Here is an 18,435-nt window from a genome sequence, read left to right as displayed (position 1 = left end):
CTCTCCTGTGCCACCACCAAGGCTTGCTGCCAGGCCTCATTGCCGACACCACCGTTCTAACCATGATGATGATGTAGGTGATACAAACGCTCGCGAGCACAATGCCACCTACCACTTGGTAGTTGTGAACCCGAAATGCAGCCAATGTGTGAGACACGTGCGACATGAGGCGCAAACAACTTTACAAGGGGTGTTAGAACCTCAACCTCTTTCCAACCTTAATTCAAACTATATCCCGAAAAAAAAAAAAAAAGAAAAAAAAGAAGAAGTCAGCTACACAAGCTCTAACTAAAAGTGACATGTCCCTAATGAATGTCCGTGCACCACGACACCTCTGCCCGCAGTGCGACACTGCTGCACTGTTCGGCTCAACGACTTCACCTCAGTGCCGGTCCTGCAGCGGCAACATTGCTGTCGGCGTGAGGAACCGTCACTCGCACCGACACGTCTTCTGGTTGCGACCAGCACTCACGAGGGCACCTGACTGCAGGCAGTTGCGCACGTCCCAGGCATGTCCATCGCCCGACGTCTCAACCGCATTCCTGGCCAGCGGCGCTGACGATGTGCAAAAGACAGCCAGCCGCGGGTTATATCACTCCCGCTGAGTACGTTGAAGACACTCGAAATGAGCAATGCAGTAGGGCAAAGTGGAGGTAGCTTCAGGCTCCTCGCCCACATGGTAGGATGGTCAGTACTACTATTTGATACATCGGCGGCTGAGACACCCACCTAAAACAAAAAGAAAGGTTGCTTTTCCTAACTTATGCATCTCAAGAAAAAAAAGAAGTGAGGGAAGCAGAGTGCAACACCTCAATGCCACGATCCTCCTAGTTGTGCCACGTGCGACGGGCAGTTGCGCAGGGCCTTAGGCCTGATGGTTAGCTTGACAACTACCAGCATCCCCCCAGCACCCAGCCTAGGCGCAGAAGAGGCAGGCGCAAGGAGATGTCCACTCTGTATAATGGCCCATTAGCTCGCCGCACACAGCAGCTTACCGAGCGATCGGCGCCCACCGTCCCGGACGGTGTCACGACGCCCCAGCATCGAGCCGCAAGACAAGACAGCAACGACACCTGGCTCTCTGAGCCCAAAAAGATAGAATAAGCTATTTACAGAAAATGAGACCACCCACGAGGCTTCCTTACTCACTCGCTTCGGAACTGGCCTAAAATCTACGTGCTCCAACCTTTGCTCATCCCGGAATGCAGACCGCACGGTTCTCGCACCCACTAAACAACAGTTTTGAGAAGCAACCACAACAACAAAAAACACTTGCGAGCAGAAAAATAAAAAAACTCAACGTGCCGACAAGTTCAACCACGTCACAAAAACCGATCTCCTCGCTCTCAACAAAGCACACCGCTGACACTAGCAATGAAAGTCCCCCTAGTCACTCTATACCTACACTTCCGCGGCTCAAACAAAATCTTCTACAGAACCGCGAAAATTCGTCTAATGCTCGGAGAGCTCCACGTTGGGCAGCCAGTATGGGGTCTCGATATGGAGAGCTCCACTCTCTTGGAGTGAATGAACACAGCAGACGCGGTCGGACCACCAAACCAAGCACACACATTTATTTCACTACATTTAGAATGACAATATCGTCAGCCGAATGATTATAATATGAATCGTGTTCAACGTGCTAAACAACCTTACACAATATACCACAACACTCAACAACATGACAAACACAAGAACACACTCAAGGCGGCATCGCCAACGCTGGGCTCACCCGCAGGCCCACCGCAGACGGCCCGCAGTGCCACCTACGGCAGACCCACTGCTAGAGACAACCGTTCACGCTAACCGCTACCTGCCAAAGAGACCCACTTCTCTCATCCGTGCTGCCACTAAGGCCTGCTGCCAGGTGTCACTGCCGGCACCACCGTTCTATTGCTATTGAATATATAAGAACAAGGGTGACAGAAAAATTTCAACAAATAAGTGCTTTATGCGCCAATATGGAAAAGGATGAATCAAGTGGCACAATGGCTCCATTTTCACAACAGGAGTGGGAAAGGGCTGAGAAAAGGGTTCCTAGTAGTACACCAACAGGCCCAGATGGCATTCCAATTAGGCTGATAAAGACATTAGGTCCGAAGTCTAAGCAGGCTTTGAGAGAGGCAGTGAGCAAAATAATAATCGATGGAGGAGTTCCCGATGGATGGAAACTTAGCAGGATGAGCATGATCTATAAAGGAAAGGGGGACAAAGCTGACATAAACAACTACCGTCCTATATCAGTGACATCAGTGGTCTACAGGCTGACGATGCAGATTATAAAGGAAAGACTGCAGGCATGGAAGAGGGTGAGGGGGTGCTCGGGGAACTGCAGAATGCGTTTCGGAAACACAGGAGGTTGGAAGACAATCTGTTCTCACTGACGCAGTGCATCGAAATAGCAGAAAAGGAACACAGGCCCCTGTGGCTAGGATTCTTGGATATCAAGAGAGCGCACGATAGCGTGGCTCGAGAGGAATTGTGAGGAATACAGGACACACTAGGCATGTGAGATGTAGTCACTAATGTTTTAAAGGATATCTATAAAGGTAACAAGGTAATTATAAAGTGGGAAAAACAGGTATCCAAGCCCACAGAGTCTAAGTCCCCATTTGTGTGAAACGGGGACTTAGACAGGAGTGTCCACTGTCACCCTTATTATTCGTGATGTACCTACAAGGATTAGAGGCCAAATTAGAGGGGAGTGGACTTGGCTTCAACCTCTCTTTAGTCAAACAAGGAAAACTCATTGATCAGGCACTACCAGCATTAATGTGCGCAGATGATATAGTGCTAATGACCGACAACAAAGAAGATTTGCAGAGCTTGATGGACATCTGCGATAATGAGGGAGATAGGTTAGATTTCAGATTCAGTAAGGAAAAATCAGCAATCATGATTTTTAATGACAATGAAGGTAGTGAGCTTAGAATACAGGAGGTCACGCTAGAGATAACAGATAAATACAAATATCTGGGCCTATGGATAAGCAATGGGACCGAGTACCTAAGGGAACACGAAATAGACGTGACGACTAAAGGTAACAGGAATGCAGCAGTCATGAAAAATAGGGCACTGTGGAATTACAATAGGTATGATGTTGTGAGAGGAATATGGAAAGGGGTCATGGTTCCTGGTCTGACGTTCGGCAATGCGGTCTTGTGCATGAGATCAGAAGTTCAAGCAAGATTAGAAATTAAGCAACGTGGGATAGGAAGGCTTGCCTTAGAAGCTCACGGGAATGCACCAAATCGGGGAGTACAAGGTGATATGGGGTGGACATCATTTGAGGGCAGGGAAGCTAGCAGCAAGATAAAATTTGAGAAGCGATTAAGAGAAATGGGGGAGGAGCACTGGGCTAGGAAGGTATTCAGCTACTTGTACATGAAGAATGTCGATACAAAATGGCGGAAGCGAACCGGAAAATTGACTTGTAAGTATTTGGAAAACAGCAGGGGGCCAAACCAAAAAGAATTATTGGTTAAGAAGAAGGTGAAGGAAGCCGAGACCCATATGTGGAGCATTGGCATGACTAAGAAGTCCGCACTAGAGATCTATCGAACTTTTAAGCAGGAAATTGCGAAGGAAACGATCTATGATAATACTCAGGGTAGTTCTCTACTGTTTGAGGCCAGGACGGGAGTATTGCGAACAAAGACAGATCGGGCTAAATACGAAGGGGTAGACAACGGTATGCAGTGCGTGTGGAGATGAAGAAGAAACTGCCGAACACTTGATAATGTTCTGTAAAGGGCTTCACCCTATAGTTCAGGATGATGGCGCAGAGTTTTTCAAAGCACTGGGCTTTAGGGACAGTGAGCGCAAAATAGACTTTAAGCGGGTAGAATCAACTAGAAGGAGATTATCTGATTGGTGGCTAAAGTCAAGGCACGAGTGAAAACTAAACCCTTCACTGCAAAGTACGAATCCTCAATCTCACTAATTAAGGAAAAAAAAAACAAATCTAGTTTTTGATTCATTAAGTATTACGGCTTGGTGGCACTAGCCACCGCCCGATCTAAAGAGTACAGCCATATCCATCCATCCATCCATTCATCTAACCATGATGATGATGTAGGTGATACAAATGCTCGCGAGCACAAGGCCACCTACCGCTCGATAGTTGTGAACCCCAAATGCGGCCTATGCGCGACACATGTGCGCCATGAGGCGCGAACAACTTTACAAGGGGTGTTGGGACCCCCACAATGTCCTATTGCAATGCGTGGAACTAGAGGTTTTCAACATTTTCCATTAATAAACCAATCGGCTGTTACCACTTGACCCTGCTAGGCAGAGAACCATTTTTCGCATATCAAGCACTGTTTGCATTTCGTAAAGATAGTACCTCTGACATAATTTTTCTAGGTATCCCATAGCGTCGCTCCTAGCTGAGATTATGACTGCGGGGGACCAATTAAAGAAAGCACCTGCCTCCCAGCCTTTGGGCTTCAAAGACTTTGAGGGTGCATTGTGCTAATTTCTTTGAAGATAATCATGCTTACTCATCAACCATATCACACCCATAGATCATATTATGTGTCACTGTCATAATTTTATCCTATATACACATATTGTATGCCTCCATATAGTGCGCGATTTTAGGTTTCTTTACAGCCATTGTACACCTACCATCAAAAGTGTATAACGATGCTCTGTAGAGAAGGCCAACATTACATCACCATAAATGGTGCTCTTTGGCCACCCAGGGCCTTGCGCCAGAAAACCCTATTAATCATCACATTTTGATGATCTTTCGCTCACAACCGACGGCGCCCCCGTTGGAATTTGTGCAATACGAGGTCAACACTATTGCCTTCGCATATTTGACATTCATATAAAAGCATAAGTGTGCTTATGAATGGGTCCGACTGTACCAAATACAGTTAGGCCTGGATATAAGGGAATTGAAGAATTCCCAAAAAATTCGTTAAGAGGTTTTCGTTATATGCAGGTTCGGTACGAAAATTTAGAAAATAAATTAAAAAAGGGGAACTGAAGGCAGAGCTATCCCCAAACACTCATTTTACAGTAAAAAACTGCCTTATTATTGTGATAGCAACTATATAGACACTCTCGGTGGGTTCTTGCTGTCGCCGCCATGTTCCACAACAAGTACAAATTGACAACATGCCTCCACGCATAATAACTTTCACAAGCAGGTAAAAGCGCGCGAGCGCTGCTGAAGCAGAATTCAAATGAGTCAGCGGATCCCTATTGCCTGGAAAGTGCGCAACATATCCCGCGTGTTGGAACTGCCATCGAATGCTCAAACAGAAAGTAAACCACCTGTCTTAAACGAGCATGAAACAACATGGGGAGGTGGGCAGGGGGGGGGGGGGGATCGCTCGAGTAGCAATAATGAACTTGGATTTTAAGGGTGGTCACTATCGCTGGCGGCGGGTATCAGTGTGGTTTCAACGCAAAGGGATTGTGTAAAAAAAAGCAAACGCAATCGTTCTGGTCAAAGTCGAAGGCATGCGATTCTCCCCACCGAAGGATAAGCGCGCGTGCATAAGCATCTAACCCCCCTCCCCCCTCCGCATTCTCGGGGCAAAGTACGCGTGGGAGATAAGCACCAGTCGGCACATCATGACGACCTGAGCGCCGAGCGCGGGCGGCTTCTTTTTTGAGTTTCGATATATATAGGTACGTATACGTATACTATACATATAGAATGAATGAAGGCGGAGGCAAAAACCCAGCCAAAAATGCCATATACATAATTGCTATCGCAATAAAAAAAAAGCAAAGCTGAACTTCGTAGGAGGACGCACCATGCACGCGCACTGAAACTATGCATGCGCGCACAGCATCGAAAACGAAGAGCAATCGACACGAACACAGACGCAGTTATCGCGGAAACTTCGAGAAAGCGCCCTGCATATGCAGCGCTGCCCCACATATGTGATGCTAACTAAAAGCGTGGCACTGCCAACACACAAAAGCAGTTTTTTTTTTTTTTTTTTGGTTAGGAGTGGGGGGGGGGGGGGGCGAAGGGGCACACTTTCGCATGTGACCGCGACCGCGAGAAAGGGGGCAACGCCGCCACGTAAGGGTCAGGCCCGCCTCATGCGGACGCAACCAGCGTGCCCGCCGCCACCGCTTTGCACGTCGGCGGCGGTGGGGCAGTGGCGGAAGATGCATGCTCGTACCAAAACGCCGAAATTAGGAGCGATATTCCAAGATTGTCCGTGGGGAAAATTCGTTATATCAAGGTTGTCTCCCGCAGTTACTTTGTTACATAGAGGTCGAAAATACATGTGCTTATATGCAGCGACGGCGGGGAATAGAAAAACTTCAGTATATCCAGGAATTCGTTATTTGGAGGTCTGTTATAAGCAGGTTTAACTGTATCTTATTATGCTGAAACAGAAGCCCTTCGACTGTGGATTTTTGCTAGTGTTGAATTGGTGAGTAATAGTTGCTCCGATGTGTGCAGTAGTATGCAGCAAAGGTTCACTGTACGAATAGAAGAGAAAGTTACTCTTAGTTTGTATTAATTCATTACAGAAAAAAGCAATTACAAGCATGGACACAACAGAACAAGACAACATGAATTATTATTTTTTTTTTTGTCCTGTGCTTGTATTCTGTTTGTATACCTTGCTTTCTTTTATGGCTATTTGCTGTGATATGCTTCATTGGACACTTTTCTTTGTTTTCTTTTCTTTGCACACATTTGTCTGCAGGCACAGCTACCGACATCTTCTTTGGGTTCTGGAAACTAGTTTACATGATGGCTGCCACGGTGATGGTCACCGATGCCTGGCTTCTTTCAAGGTGAGCAAAGCTTCAAGCGGTGTTAGAAAACTTCCAAGAAACTTGTGAAAAAAATAAAACAGTGCCATTATTTCAATGAAATGTTCCTTTATTGGAATGCACCAGAAGGGGCAATGCAATGGAAGGCTCAGCACAGTATGAGAAGGAAGATTAAGGGGGCAATGCAATGAAAGGCTCTGCACAGTATGAGGAGGACGATTAAGCTATTCCAAAAAAACATCTGGCATCTTCAGCTGAGGTGCACTGGCACCGTGACGGTGGGAGGAAAGTTACGTCAAGCTCCAGCCAGAGTTTCACACCCTGCTATGAGCCAGACAAACGTGTGAACCAGAAGACTAGAGTTTACAACAGCAGCGCCTTCTGCGAGAGACGTACGCCATTCAGAAGACAATTGCCAATGTCCTCCTTCTACTGGGAATAAGAGAGCAAACAGAAAAACCGAACAATAAGAGACACTTGCGAGACACTGCATGTCCAGCGTGCGCATGTCTGTTCTCCAGGCAGTTGTGCTGCATCATTTCTGTGCAAACTCGATGAGGCTGATGGTAATTTTTGCATCATTTTTGGTGTTCTGTGACATCCTCGCAGCAAAAGCAGCCTTGTGCGAGTGCGGTTGGACGATGTAAGCTCATGCACATTTTCCCTCCTGTCTAGCCATGTTCTGCAGTAACGCCTGCTGTAAACTATGCCTTCAATGATAGAATATCACTGCGTCGTCTTTCAGCGTGCCCAGGCTATTGGAATTGCACCATGCTTCACTGTTAACTTCTGCGGGGCTGTAGTACACTATAATGGTGCCGCAGTGTCGTGCACTCATGTCGTGGCTGGCGCAGATGAATGTAAAGCACTTTATGTGTGCACAGAATATGCCACTGATGCCGCCAGCCAAAAATGCCAATAATGGGACCATCTCACGTTGAAAAAAAAAACTTTCTTTTGCTGATATAGTCATTGGTTCCATGTGGGACGAATTTTTGTTGATTATGAGTGTAGCGGGCAGGATAAGTGTCGCATAAGCAACATAGCTGCTGGTTGTTAAAGAGAGAAAGGTTTTTTTTTTCTGCTATCAGTAAATTACCCTTTTACGATTAGAAAATTGCCATGCTACCTACAATAAGACTCTTGGCAAGTGAGGAAATGTGCGAAAGGAAATGGTGAGTGGCAAAGCCACCTGGAAATTCTTGCACCAAATGCACTGACTTGTAAATTTTGATGGTGTTTACTAGGGCCTGCGTCGTTCCTAACTGATGAAAATAAAACATATTGTCTAATGATGGGGCCAGAGGCTTAGCATACCAAGTTTCGTGAAATTTCGTTCAGCTGATGTCTGAAAAATATGACCAATACACTTTCAAGTTTACCATTCGAAAATGCTTCTTTGACCTTTTTTTTTCTCCTCAAATAATAAGCGGAATGATTGTAAGATTAACAGCATTAGGGTTTTGGGAGGGCACTTTATCCATGTAAACAAATTCATTGTTTTTCTTAAATACCCATTCAAGAGTACAAGTCAAATGCAGGTAATGAGGTTTGGACGTTGGCATGTATAGCGTGGCAGCAGCAAGCAGAGGACAAGGTCAGGGTTGATTGCATAAACGTGGGAGAGTCCTTTGTCTTGCAGTGGGTGCAGTTGAGCTGATTAAGATTAACAGTAAAGTTCAGGGGGGCGGGGCAGCAACAGGGCCCATTGCGTCAATTTGATACAGTTCCCCATTTTTGTGCCGACCTGCGCCAGAACCATGAAACTTGCTGAAATTGCGCCACACTGCGCCAAAATGCCCTACCAGCCTCACAATTTTCTCATTTGTGCTAATTTCAGCGAGAAATGGTGACTACGTTGGCCACCTGTGTTTGCACAATCAATAAATCCAGGAATTTTGGTGCGTAGACCCTAACCCTAACCTACGGTGTAAGACATATACTTATTAGGTCGGGACACTCGCGAGAAGCGATCGACCAAATAAAGTAACAATGCCAATCGGTCCGCTGACCGCAGCGGACCTTTATCGGCGGGATGACCCAACTTCAAGACAAAAATGCGTTGTAGCAGAAGCCGTAGCCACCAAACGCTTCGCGGGAAATATGAATTTTTTAGCATCTCAGAAACTGAAGCTTGAAGTGTATGTCGCTTTTACTGTGGGAACAAATATTAACTCAACGTGCTGTGAACGTGCATTGCCGCGACTACTTTGGTTGCTATGCCAACGGCTCATGCGATAGAAATCCGGTGCCGTCGTCGGGCCAGCGGGTGCGTGCCGTTGTTACTTTATTTAGACAAATGTGCCTTGCAAGGGAACCGAGAAATCGGGCTCCTAAAGATGCCAAAGAAACACATTTTGGCACTGCAACTCTGGACAGGCGGCGCCATCTCTGGTAGAAAAGTAAAAATCGGGGATTTTTATGGTGCGTTTTCCCTTCTTGCTAACATGCTGCCGCTCGCTTACGTGCTCGTACAGAGCGCGTGCAGTGCATTTGATTCGCCTCATAATGTACCGCCTGCAGTGTGGCTTCAAAAGGATCTCTGCGCTGGACAAGCACTTCCGAAAAGTGAATATAACAAAAAGAGTAAAGCTCGTTTATCGCGTTCATTAAGTGATACAGACGATAGAAGACGATCATCTTTTGCTAAATGCATTTCATAGGTCCGTGACAATACCATGTACAACGTATGCCTTGAGGAAGTTTTATTCTGTCGACATGAAGCCGTGTACTCTGTCGATGTGCTGTGTTGACCTTAATAAGAATCATATACAGTGGACTCCTGTTTTGTTCCATTTATGAAAAGTTTCATTTAAGCAAAGCTTACAAATTGAATGAAATATGACTTTATTTCAAAAGCACCAAATGTCGCTGACTGAACAAAAAGGTTTCGTACTATAGTTGATTAGAAAGAGAAATGTTGCTAATATTGCTGATTCTGAAAAAAGGAGGTGATAACAACTTGCTCGGCCCTGTTCGAGTACTTTCTCACATAGTAGGAGTGCATTGCTGAAAGGCTGGGCAGGAACTCTGTGCCACCATCGTGTTAAAAGTAGCGCTGCAACAGGATGACAGCATTTCTTGCTGCACTGTCAGCCACTGATATGAGCTCGGGATCACACACCATCTCATCACTACCTGAGCACAGGTCCTCATCTTGAACTTCAGCTATAGGTTCCTCAAGGCTGTCCTCAAGTTCACGACGAGACGTCAATTGCTGCTCAGCCTGCGCGGACATAGGCAATCGCTGGATTAGCTTGGCCAGGCTAACTTTGGCATTTGTTTCATAGTTGCTAGACGGCCGTAGCCACTTCCAGCGTTCATGGATTTTGCCCGTTTTAGTTCCGTTTAACCGACGTAAGAGAAAAAAAAAATGTTCCGATTACTTGAAACTCTTTATGGTTAAATATATAGGAGACCAACCAAATGTCCCTGGATAGTTTTGTTTATGCGGCTTTCCCATTGAATCGAGTTTTGTTTAATGGGAGTCCACTGTAATTGTTGTTTTGACATGGTATCTAGCAGTAGCAGCCGTGTACTAGCTGTCATGTGCAAACTTTTGCGGCGTGCTAAAAAATAAATAAGAACTAATCATATACGGTCATGGCATTAAACTGCCTGAGAAGATTTAGCAATGACCTCCGTGCTGTGGGAGCATGGCCCGCTGACTTTGCCGCGAGGTAGCAAGCGGAGCTTCAACTACTGCAAGCTAAGTTGATTTGCTCGCCTCGTGTTTTTGGGGTGCTCGTGTCATGCTTGCTCAATCTTCAGCGAACAGGGCTCAGTTTTCGGTTCCCTGGCATGACTTGCCTAGGAACCGATAGAGCTTTACAATTGGAGAGCGTCCCTTGGTGTTGTCCGCATTCTTGTGGCAGCCCACAACCCAATAATTAAAACCTCGCCGACGCTTCCGTTGGTCGCTTCTACCATCGCAGAAACGCAAGTTTCGCACAGCGAGCATCTCGTAGTAGCACACCAAGTGAACGGCATCGTGCCCGAGTTCCCCCCCCCCCCCCCCACTGACTGCAGAATACGTTCTGCGCGTGTTTCAACACGCTCCCACTTCGGCGAAACACAACGATTCCCCGGAGCTTGCTTGGAGCCCGATGCAGCATTGTCATCCCTCAGCAAACATCACCTTTGCGGTTCTTGTGCCATGCTTGTCTTGTGCCATGCTTGCTCAATCTTACGCGAATACAGCTCAATTTTCGTTTAAGGATTCCAAAGACACCGTATTGCGCGGCACATGGGAGTGCGCTATGAGGCGGGAAGGTTAAGCGCCAATAAAGAATGACTAAACTTAACTCCAGCATGAAAAAAAAAAGAGGGGGGTGGGGGTAGCAGTCTTTAAATTCGAAGCATTTCTTAGTGAACTTCAGCGACTTTGAGCGTATCTATCTATCTATCAAGCCACCTATGACTTTTAGCTCTCCTGGCTGTTTCGATGATGGTATCAATACCAAACTTGGTATGGCACAACATGACTGTATGAAGAAGGTATTTGACTAGTCATAACATGAAAATCATGACATGTATGTCATGAATGTCATGATTTACATTTCATGGTCCTGCAGCTTTTGCGGTGGTTTCGGTCACATCACATGCTGCATAACTGTTTTGGTATGGTATGATTGCATGGCAAACACAAGTGACAGACCCTAACATGAAAATCGTGACATGCGAGTCATGTAACAGCATGACTACATGCCACGCTCATGATGCGCTCACCGCTGTTTAACTAGCGTCACATATACCTAATTTGGTATTGCACTACGTGAATGGGAGACGAAGGTATGTGACTGGCGCAAACAGGATAATCATGTGATGCGTGTCATGTAACAACATGACTACATGCTACGCTCATGATGCACTCGTGGCCGTCTCGCTAACTTCACATGTACCAAATTCAGTATTACGTGACGCCAACGAACAACATATGTAAATGACATGTCCAAACATGATACACATGACATGCGTGTCATGTAACGTCATTACATGCCGCACTCATGATGCGCTCGGGGCCGTTTCTCTAGCTTCACATATGCCAAATTTGGCATTACGTGCTGCCAATGAATGATGAAGGTATGTGACTAGTACAAACATGATAATCATAGGATGCGTGTCATGTGTGAACATGACTACATGCTACAGTCAAGGCGCCAATACATTTCGACGTGGAGTGGTGTGTGTGTTCGCCGGCATTTTATTTCGTGGCGTCACGCCGGCGATGCCACGCCAGGCACTAAACTTGCCATATATTCGCAGGCGCGCGCCACGCTGCGATGCTCTGACGCATGCGCGTTTTAGCGCGTCTGGCGTCCTTCCGTCACGAAAAGAGGGAGACGCAGTGTTGTCTGGGTAACGCATCGGCGCGGAATGCAGCATGTCGCATTTCGCGCCGGTTGCCGTCGGGCCCCGCTGACGGACGCTGGTCGCGCCTGGCATCAGGCTATAGACGTAGCATTGCTGTGCCCAGCATGCGCGCGCGTCAACACTATATTGGAGTATATTGGGCCCTTCATGATGCGCTCGCGGCCGTCTTTCTAGCTCCAAATATACCAAATTTGGTGTTAAGTGACACCAATGAATGATGAGATGTATGACTGGTGAAAACATGATAATCCTGACACGCGTGTCATGTAAGAACATCACGACATACCTCGCTCATAGCGTGCTCGCAGCTGTTTTGCTAGCTCCACATACACTGAGTTTGGTATCACGTGACGAAAGTACATGACGAAGGTAAACGACACATGCAAACACGATAATCATGACACGGAAGTTTTGTACAGCATCATTTACCTCCACCTCGTAACGTTGTGCTGATCTTGAAGTGACATATTGTCACGGGGTCGTGACGTGGCCGAAGACAGGAGCCTTCGTGTTAGGATTTAACTGTTTATTTGGGCGAACCTGTGCCCGGTAAACGGAAAGTCCAATTACAGCAGCAGTCTCGCACAGATAGCACTCTCGGACTGATAGCGGCGAACGGAGCGTCGGCCTTCGATCAACAACTGACAAGCGCCGAAGCGCGTCGGCATTTATACTCTTGCCGTCGAATGTTCTAGCGTTATCGCTGGCGGTGGCGTAGGTTCCAGAACAATCTGTACCGTTCGCACAGTGGCCGTGATCTTATCAAAATGATCTACTACAGTCCGGAACCTTCTCGAAAACTGCAGGCGCGGTTTGCACTGAGAATCGTGTGGTGTTTTAGGACGATAACAAAAACTTGGGAAATGGAACGTGGCATTGCCCCCCTCTGAAAAAAGGCATCGTCCCGATGCTTTAACTAAAGATGAAGGTACAATAATAATGCAAGAAAGTACAATGAATAAATTACGATACAACAATAGTACAAAAAAAAAACACTGTTTCAGTTTGTTAACGCGCATGAAACGGCTTGAGGCGCGCGACATGGGCGACTTCAGGTCGCGATCGGCGTCGTTGAGAGTTCGTGATGCCGTCGGGGACAACCTCGTAATCAAGTGGGCCGAGACGTCGAACCACCTTGTACGGTCCGAAGTACCGTCGCAGAAGCTTTTCACTTAGTCCACGTCGGCGTATCGGCGTCCACAGCCAAACACGTTCACCGGGCTGGTATTCCACGAAGCGTCGTCGAAGTTTCTAACGGTGGCTGTCGGTCGTCTGTTGATTCTTGATACGGAGAGGCGCAAGTTGTCGGGCTTCTTGGGCGCGTTGAATGTACTCATTCACATCGAGGTTTTCTTCGTCGGTGACGTTGGGTAGCATGGCATCGAGCGTCGTTGCCGGGCTCCTTCCGTAGACCAATTTGTATGGAGATATCTGCGTCGTCTCCTGCACCGCCGTGTTGTATGCGAAGGTCACATACGGAAGAATGGCGTCCCACGTCTTGTGTTCGACATCGACCTACATTGACAGCATGTCGGCGATCGTCTTGTTAAGCCCCTCGGTGAGGCCGTTGGTCTGTGGGTGGTACGCTATCGTCCGGCGGTGGTTTGTTTGGCTGTATGCCAGGATCGCTTGAGTTAAGTCGGCAGTGAATGCCGTTCCTCTGTCGGTGATAAGGACCTCCGGGGCGCCGTGACGTAGGACGATATTTTCGACGAAGAACTTAGCTACCTTGGATGCACTGCCTTTTGGCAGGGCTTTTGTCTCGGCGTAGCGGGTGAGGTAGTCGGTAGCTACCACGATCCACTTGTTTCCGAAAGCCGACGTCGGGAACGGCCCCAGTAGGTCCATACCAATCTGCTGGAAAGGTCGGCAAGGTGGATCAATTGGCTGCAGAAGTCCCGCTGGCCTTGTCGGCGGTGTCTTGCGTCGCTGACAGTCCCGGCATGTCCTCACATAACGAGTGACGTCGGTGGTAAGACGTGGCCAGTAGTACCTTTCTTGTATCCTCGCGAGCGTGCGAGAAACACCGAGGTGCCCTGCCGTCGAATCGTCGTGCAGGGCCTGCAGGAGTTCTGGTCGCAGAGCTGAAGGCACCACAAGGAGGTACTTAGCTCGAAGCGGCGAAAAGTTTTTTTTTTTTTTTGTAGAAGACCGTTTCGTAGAAAGAACGACGCAAGTGCGCGCTTGAATACTTTCGGGACTTCGGCGGTCCTGCCTTCGAGGTATTCTATTAGGGCCTTAAGTTCCGGGTCGGCCCGCTGTCGTTCAGCGAAGTCGTCGGTAGTTATCGTTCCCAAGAAGTAGTCGTCATCCGGGTCGTCGGGTAACGTTTGGTCGACAGGCGCAAGAGAGAGACAGTAGGCGTCAGAGTGTTTTTTCGCTGGACTTGTAAATGACAGTAATGTCTTATTCTTGAAGTCTCAGGCTCCATCGTGCGAGGCGATCTGAAGGGTCCTTCAAGGTGGCTAGGCAACACAGGGCGTGGTGGTCGCTCACAACTTTGAAGGGCCTGCCATAGAGGTAGAGGCGAAATTTCGACGTAGCCCAGATGATGGCGACGCACTCCTTTTCTGTTGTGGAATAATTTGCTTCTGCTTTGGATAGCGATCGGCTGGCGTAACTAATAACCCTTTCAAGTCCGTCAGCCCTCTGCACAAGAACGGCTCCAAGACCTACGCTGCTTGCTGCGTCAGTATGTATTTTTGTCTCGGTGAATTCGTCGAAATGGGCAAGTAACGGAGGCGTCTGGAGGCGATGTTTAAGCTCCTGGAAAGCGTGTTCCTGTGGCATTTCCCACTTGAATTCACGTCGGCCTTGGTAAGGTTAGTGAGAGGATCGGCGATGCGGGCGAAGTTTTTCACGAACCGCCTATAATAGGCGCACAGGCCCAGAAATCGGTGTACGGCTTTCTTGTCAGTGGGCGGCAGGAAGTCGGCGATGGCGGCTGTTTTCCGTCGATCGGGACGAACTTCAGACTTGCTGATAACGTGCCCCAGAAGCAAGAGCTCCTCATACGCAAATCTGCACTTTTCTGGCTTCAGTGTAAGTCCAGAAGTCTTGATGGCTTGAAGTACAGCTTCAAGGCGCCGAAGATGCTCATCGAAATTCGAGGGAAACACGACGACGTCGTCCAAGTACACAAGGCAAGTCTGCCACTTCAATCCTGCCAGTACTGTATCTATAACGCGTTGAAAAGTTGCAGGCGCTGAGCAAAGGCCAAAGGGCATCACCTTAAACTCGAAGAGGTCGTCCGGTGTTATAAACACCGTCTTCTCTCGGTCTCTTTCGTCGACTTCGATTTGCCAATAGCCAGTCTTGAGGTCCATTGACGAAAAGTACTTGGCGTTATGGAGCCGATCAAGTGCGTCGTCTATTCGTGGGAGAGGATACACGTACTTTCTTGAGATTTTGTTCAGGCGGCGATAATCGACGCAGAAACGTAGGGTCCCATCTTTTTTATTCACTAACACCACGGGGGATGCCCATGGACTCTTGGACGGCTGGATAATGTCATCCCGCAGCATTTCATCAACTTGTCTCTTCATGGCCTCACGTTCTTGCGTCGAAACCCTGTACGGACTCTGATGGAGTGGTGTGGCATTTTCGTCGGTTATGATGCGATGTTTCGTGATTGGGGTCTGCCGAATTTTCGATGACGACGAAAAGCAATCTTCGTATTGCAGGAGCAGGGCCTTGAGCTGTTCTTGCTTATCGTTCGGAACTCTGGGATTGACGTCGAAAGCTATGGGAGGGGCTTGGTTCCTCTAAGCAGGTTCCGCAGAATCGGCGAGGGCGAAAGCACTGGTGGCTTCGACAATTTCTTCGATGTATGCGATCGTTGTTCCTTTGTTCACATGTTTGTACTCATTGCTGAAATTCGTGAGCATAACCGTTGCTTTGCCTCCCCGCAGCTCTGCAATTCCTCTTGTGACGCAAATATTTCGGGTGACCAACAGATGCTGACTGCCTTCAACGACGCCTTCCAAGTCAGGTGATTTAGGAGCGCCGACTGAAATAATGACGCTTGAGCGAGGCGGAATGGTGCCTTGTTCTTCTAGCACATTCAAGGCATGTTTTCCTGACGGCGTGCGCGGCGGTAGTGCTTCTTCTGTGGATAACGTTATCAACTTTGTTTTTAGGTTGATGACAGCACCATGGAGGCATAAGAAGTCCATGCCAAGAATGACTTCTCTTGAGCAACGCTGTAGGCCTACGAAGTCTGTAGGATAAATACGGCCGTTAATGGTGACTCTCGCTGTGCAGATTCCTGCAGGCCTTACGAGATGACCTCCGGCTGTGCGAATTTCAGAACCTTTCCAAGCTGTCCTAACTTTCTTTAACTTCGCGGCGAACGACCCACTGATGACAGAATAGTCGGCTCCAGTATCGACGAGAGCGGTCACACTGTGGCCGTCGATAAGAACGTCGAGGTCGCTAGTTCGCCGTCTCGCATTACAGTTAGGGCGTGGCGTCGGGTCACGGCTGCGTCGGCTTGTTCCGCTGCTTCCATGTTGCGTCGTCAGGCCACCTTCGGTAAGTGAGCTTTCGCCGTCAGGGCTTTGCCTGGTTGGCGTTGTGTTCGGAAAGCTCCGTCGCGTCGTCGTTGGAGGAGGAGGATCTTTGGTAGTTCGTCGCACAGCAACCGCACCTCCACCGGTTGCTGCCCTTAGTTTCCCGGATACGGGCTAGGAGACCGGCCCCACTCTGGGCCAGAGTACTGCCGGTGGTGCAGTGACGTGCGGCGGCTGGGCGACGGCGAACGCGAAGGGCTTCGTGGTGTCCACCGAGTTCCTGTCAGGTAGTCGGCGATGTCACGTGGTCGTTCTCCTGGCTGTAGACGCAGTGCATTGACGGCGAAGCCACGCAGTCCCATCTGTCGGTACTGGCAACGGCGGTATGTGTGTCCGGCCTCGCCGCAGTGGTAGCAGAGCGGGCGATGGTCAGGGGTGCGCCAGACGTCGGTCTTCCTCGGTGCACTGCGCTGGGCCGCTGGCGAACGGTACGACGTCAGTGGGGGTGGTGGCGGCGGTGACGTCTGTCGACGGAAGTGCGATGGGGCGGCGTTTTGGCGTGTACGGGGAGGAGCGTTGTGGCGCAGTGCAGCGGCGTAGCTCGTAGCTTCCGGCTCGGGCAGCGGTGCGTGGGGACTTTGAAGCGATTGCCGAACTTCTTCTCGCACAATGTCGGCGATTGAATCCACTTGAGGCTGCGCCGAAGGCAACAGCCTGCGCAGCTCTTCCCGCAAGATCGCTCGGATCGTTTCACGCAGGTCTCCGGAGTTACTGGCTTGAGCAGCAGCGCAGTCTGCAGTCAGGCGACTATTATACTGTCTGGTGCGCATGTCCAGGGTCTTTTCGATAGTGGTCACTTCGACTACAAATTTTTGGACGGTTTTCGGTGGGTTTCTCATCAGTCCCGCGAAGAGCTCCTGTTTGACCCCTCGCATGAGGAAACGAACTTTTTTCTCCTCAGGCATGTCCGGGTCAGCGTGACGGAATAGTCGAGTCATTTCTTCTGTGAAAATGGCGACATTTTCATTTGGTAGCTGAACCCGTGTCTCTAATAAAGCAGCGGCCTTCTCTTTGCGAGCGGTGGTCCCGAACCTTTGCAGGAATGCGCCGCAGAAAACATCCCACGTTCGGAGCGTGGACTCCCGATTTTCGAGCCAGGTCCTTGCGATGTGTTCCAAATAGAAGAACACACGATGCAGCTTTTCGTCACAGTCCCAGTGGTTGAGGGCGGCCACACGCTCGTATGTTTCTAGCCAGGACTCCGGGTCTTCGATTGATGACCCATGGAAAATTGGTGGTTCCCTGGGTTTATGCATGACAATCGTGGGCTGGGACGCTGCGGTTGTCATTGTCGCTGCAGTCGCGGTCATGGCCTTGGTCTTCCGCGCCTTGTCTTGTAGAAGCCCGTACTCCGGTGGTAGCCCTTGCTGTCGGCGGCTTGTTCGCTGCTCCTGGTTGGTGTCGGTGTCTTCTCCGCGACGTGGGCTGGGTTCACGGCTTGATGGGGGCGTCCGGTACATGAACGAAGCAGCACCTCCACCAGATGTGGCCGAAGACAGGAGACTTCGTGTTAGGATTTAACTGTTTATTTCGGCGTACCTGTGCCCGGTAAACGGAAAGTCCAATTACAGCAGCAGTCTGGCACAGATAGCAGTCTCGGACTGATAGCGGCGAACGGAGCGTCGGCCTTCGATCAACAACTGACAAGCGGCGAAGCGCGTCGGCATTTGTACTCTTGCCGTCGAATGTTTTAGCGTTATCGCTGGCGGTGGCATAGGTTTCAGAAAAA

General features: G+C 48.9%; 1 protein-coding gene across 2 annotated transcripts in view; it reads left to right on the top strand.

Annotated features, from left to right (window-relative positions):
- Window positions 1-18,435, top strand: part of LOC119179842 (uncharacterized) — a 193,886-nt gene that overhangs the window by 69,731 nt on the left and 105,720 nt on the right. For both annotated transcript variants that reach the window (XM_075869874.1, XM_037430960.2), the window contains exon 6: window positions 6,693-6,783. In XM_075869874.1, coding sequence (XP_075725989.1) covers window positions 6,693-6,783 — 91 coding nt within the window. The remainder of the gene's footprint in view (window positions 1-6,692; window positions 6,784-18,435) is intronic.

Source organism: Rhipicephalus microplus, chromosome 7 (genome assembly GCF_043290135.1).
Source record: "Rhipicephalus microplus isolate Deutch F79 chromosome 7, USDA_Rmic, whole genome shotgun sequence".
NCBI classification, from domain to species: Eukaryota; Metazoa; Arthropoda; class Arachnida; order Ixodida; family Ixodidae; genus Rhipicephalus; species Rhipicephalus microplus.
The sequence above is the reverse complement of the archived record's forward strand: the minus strand, read 5'-3'. Positions and strand labels throughout refer to the sequence as shown.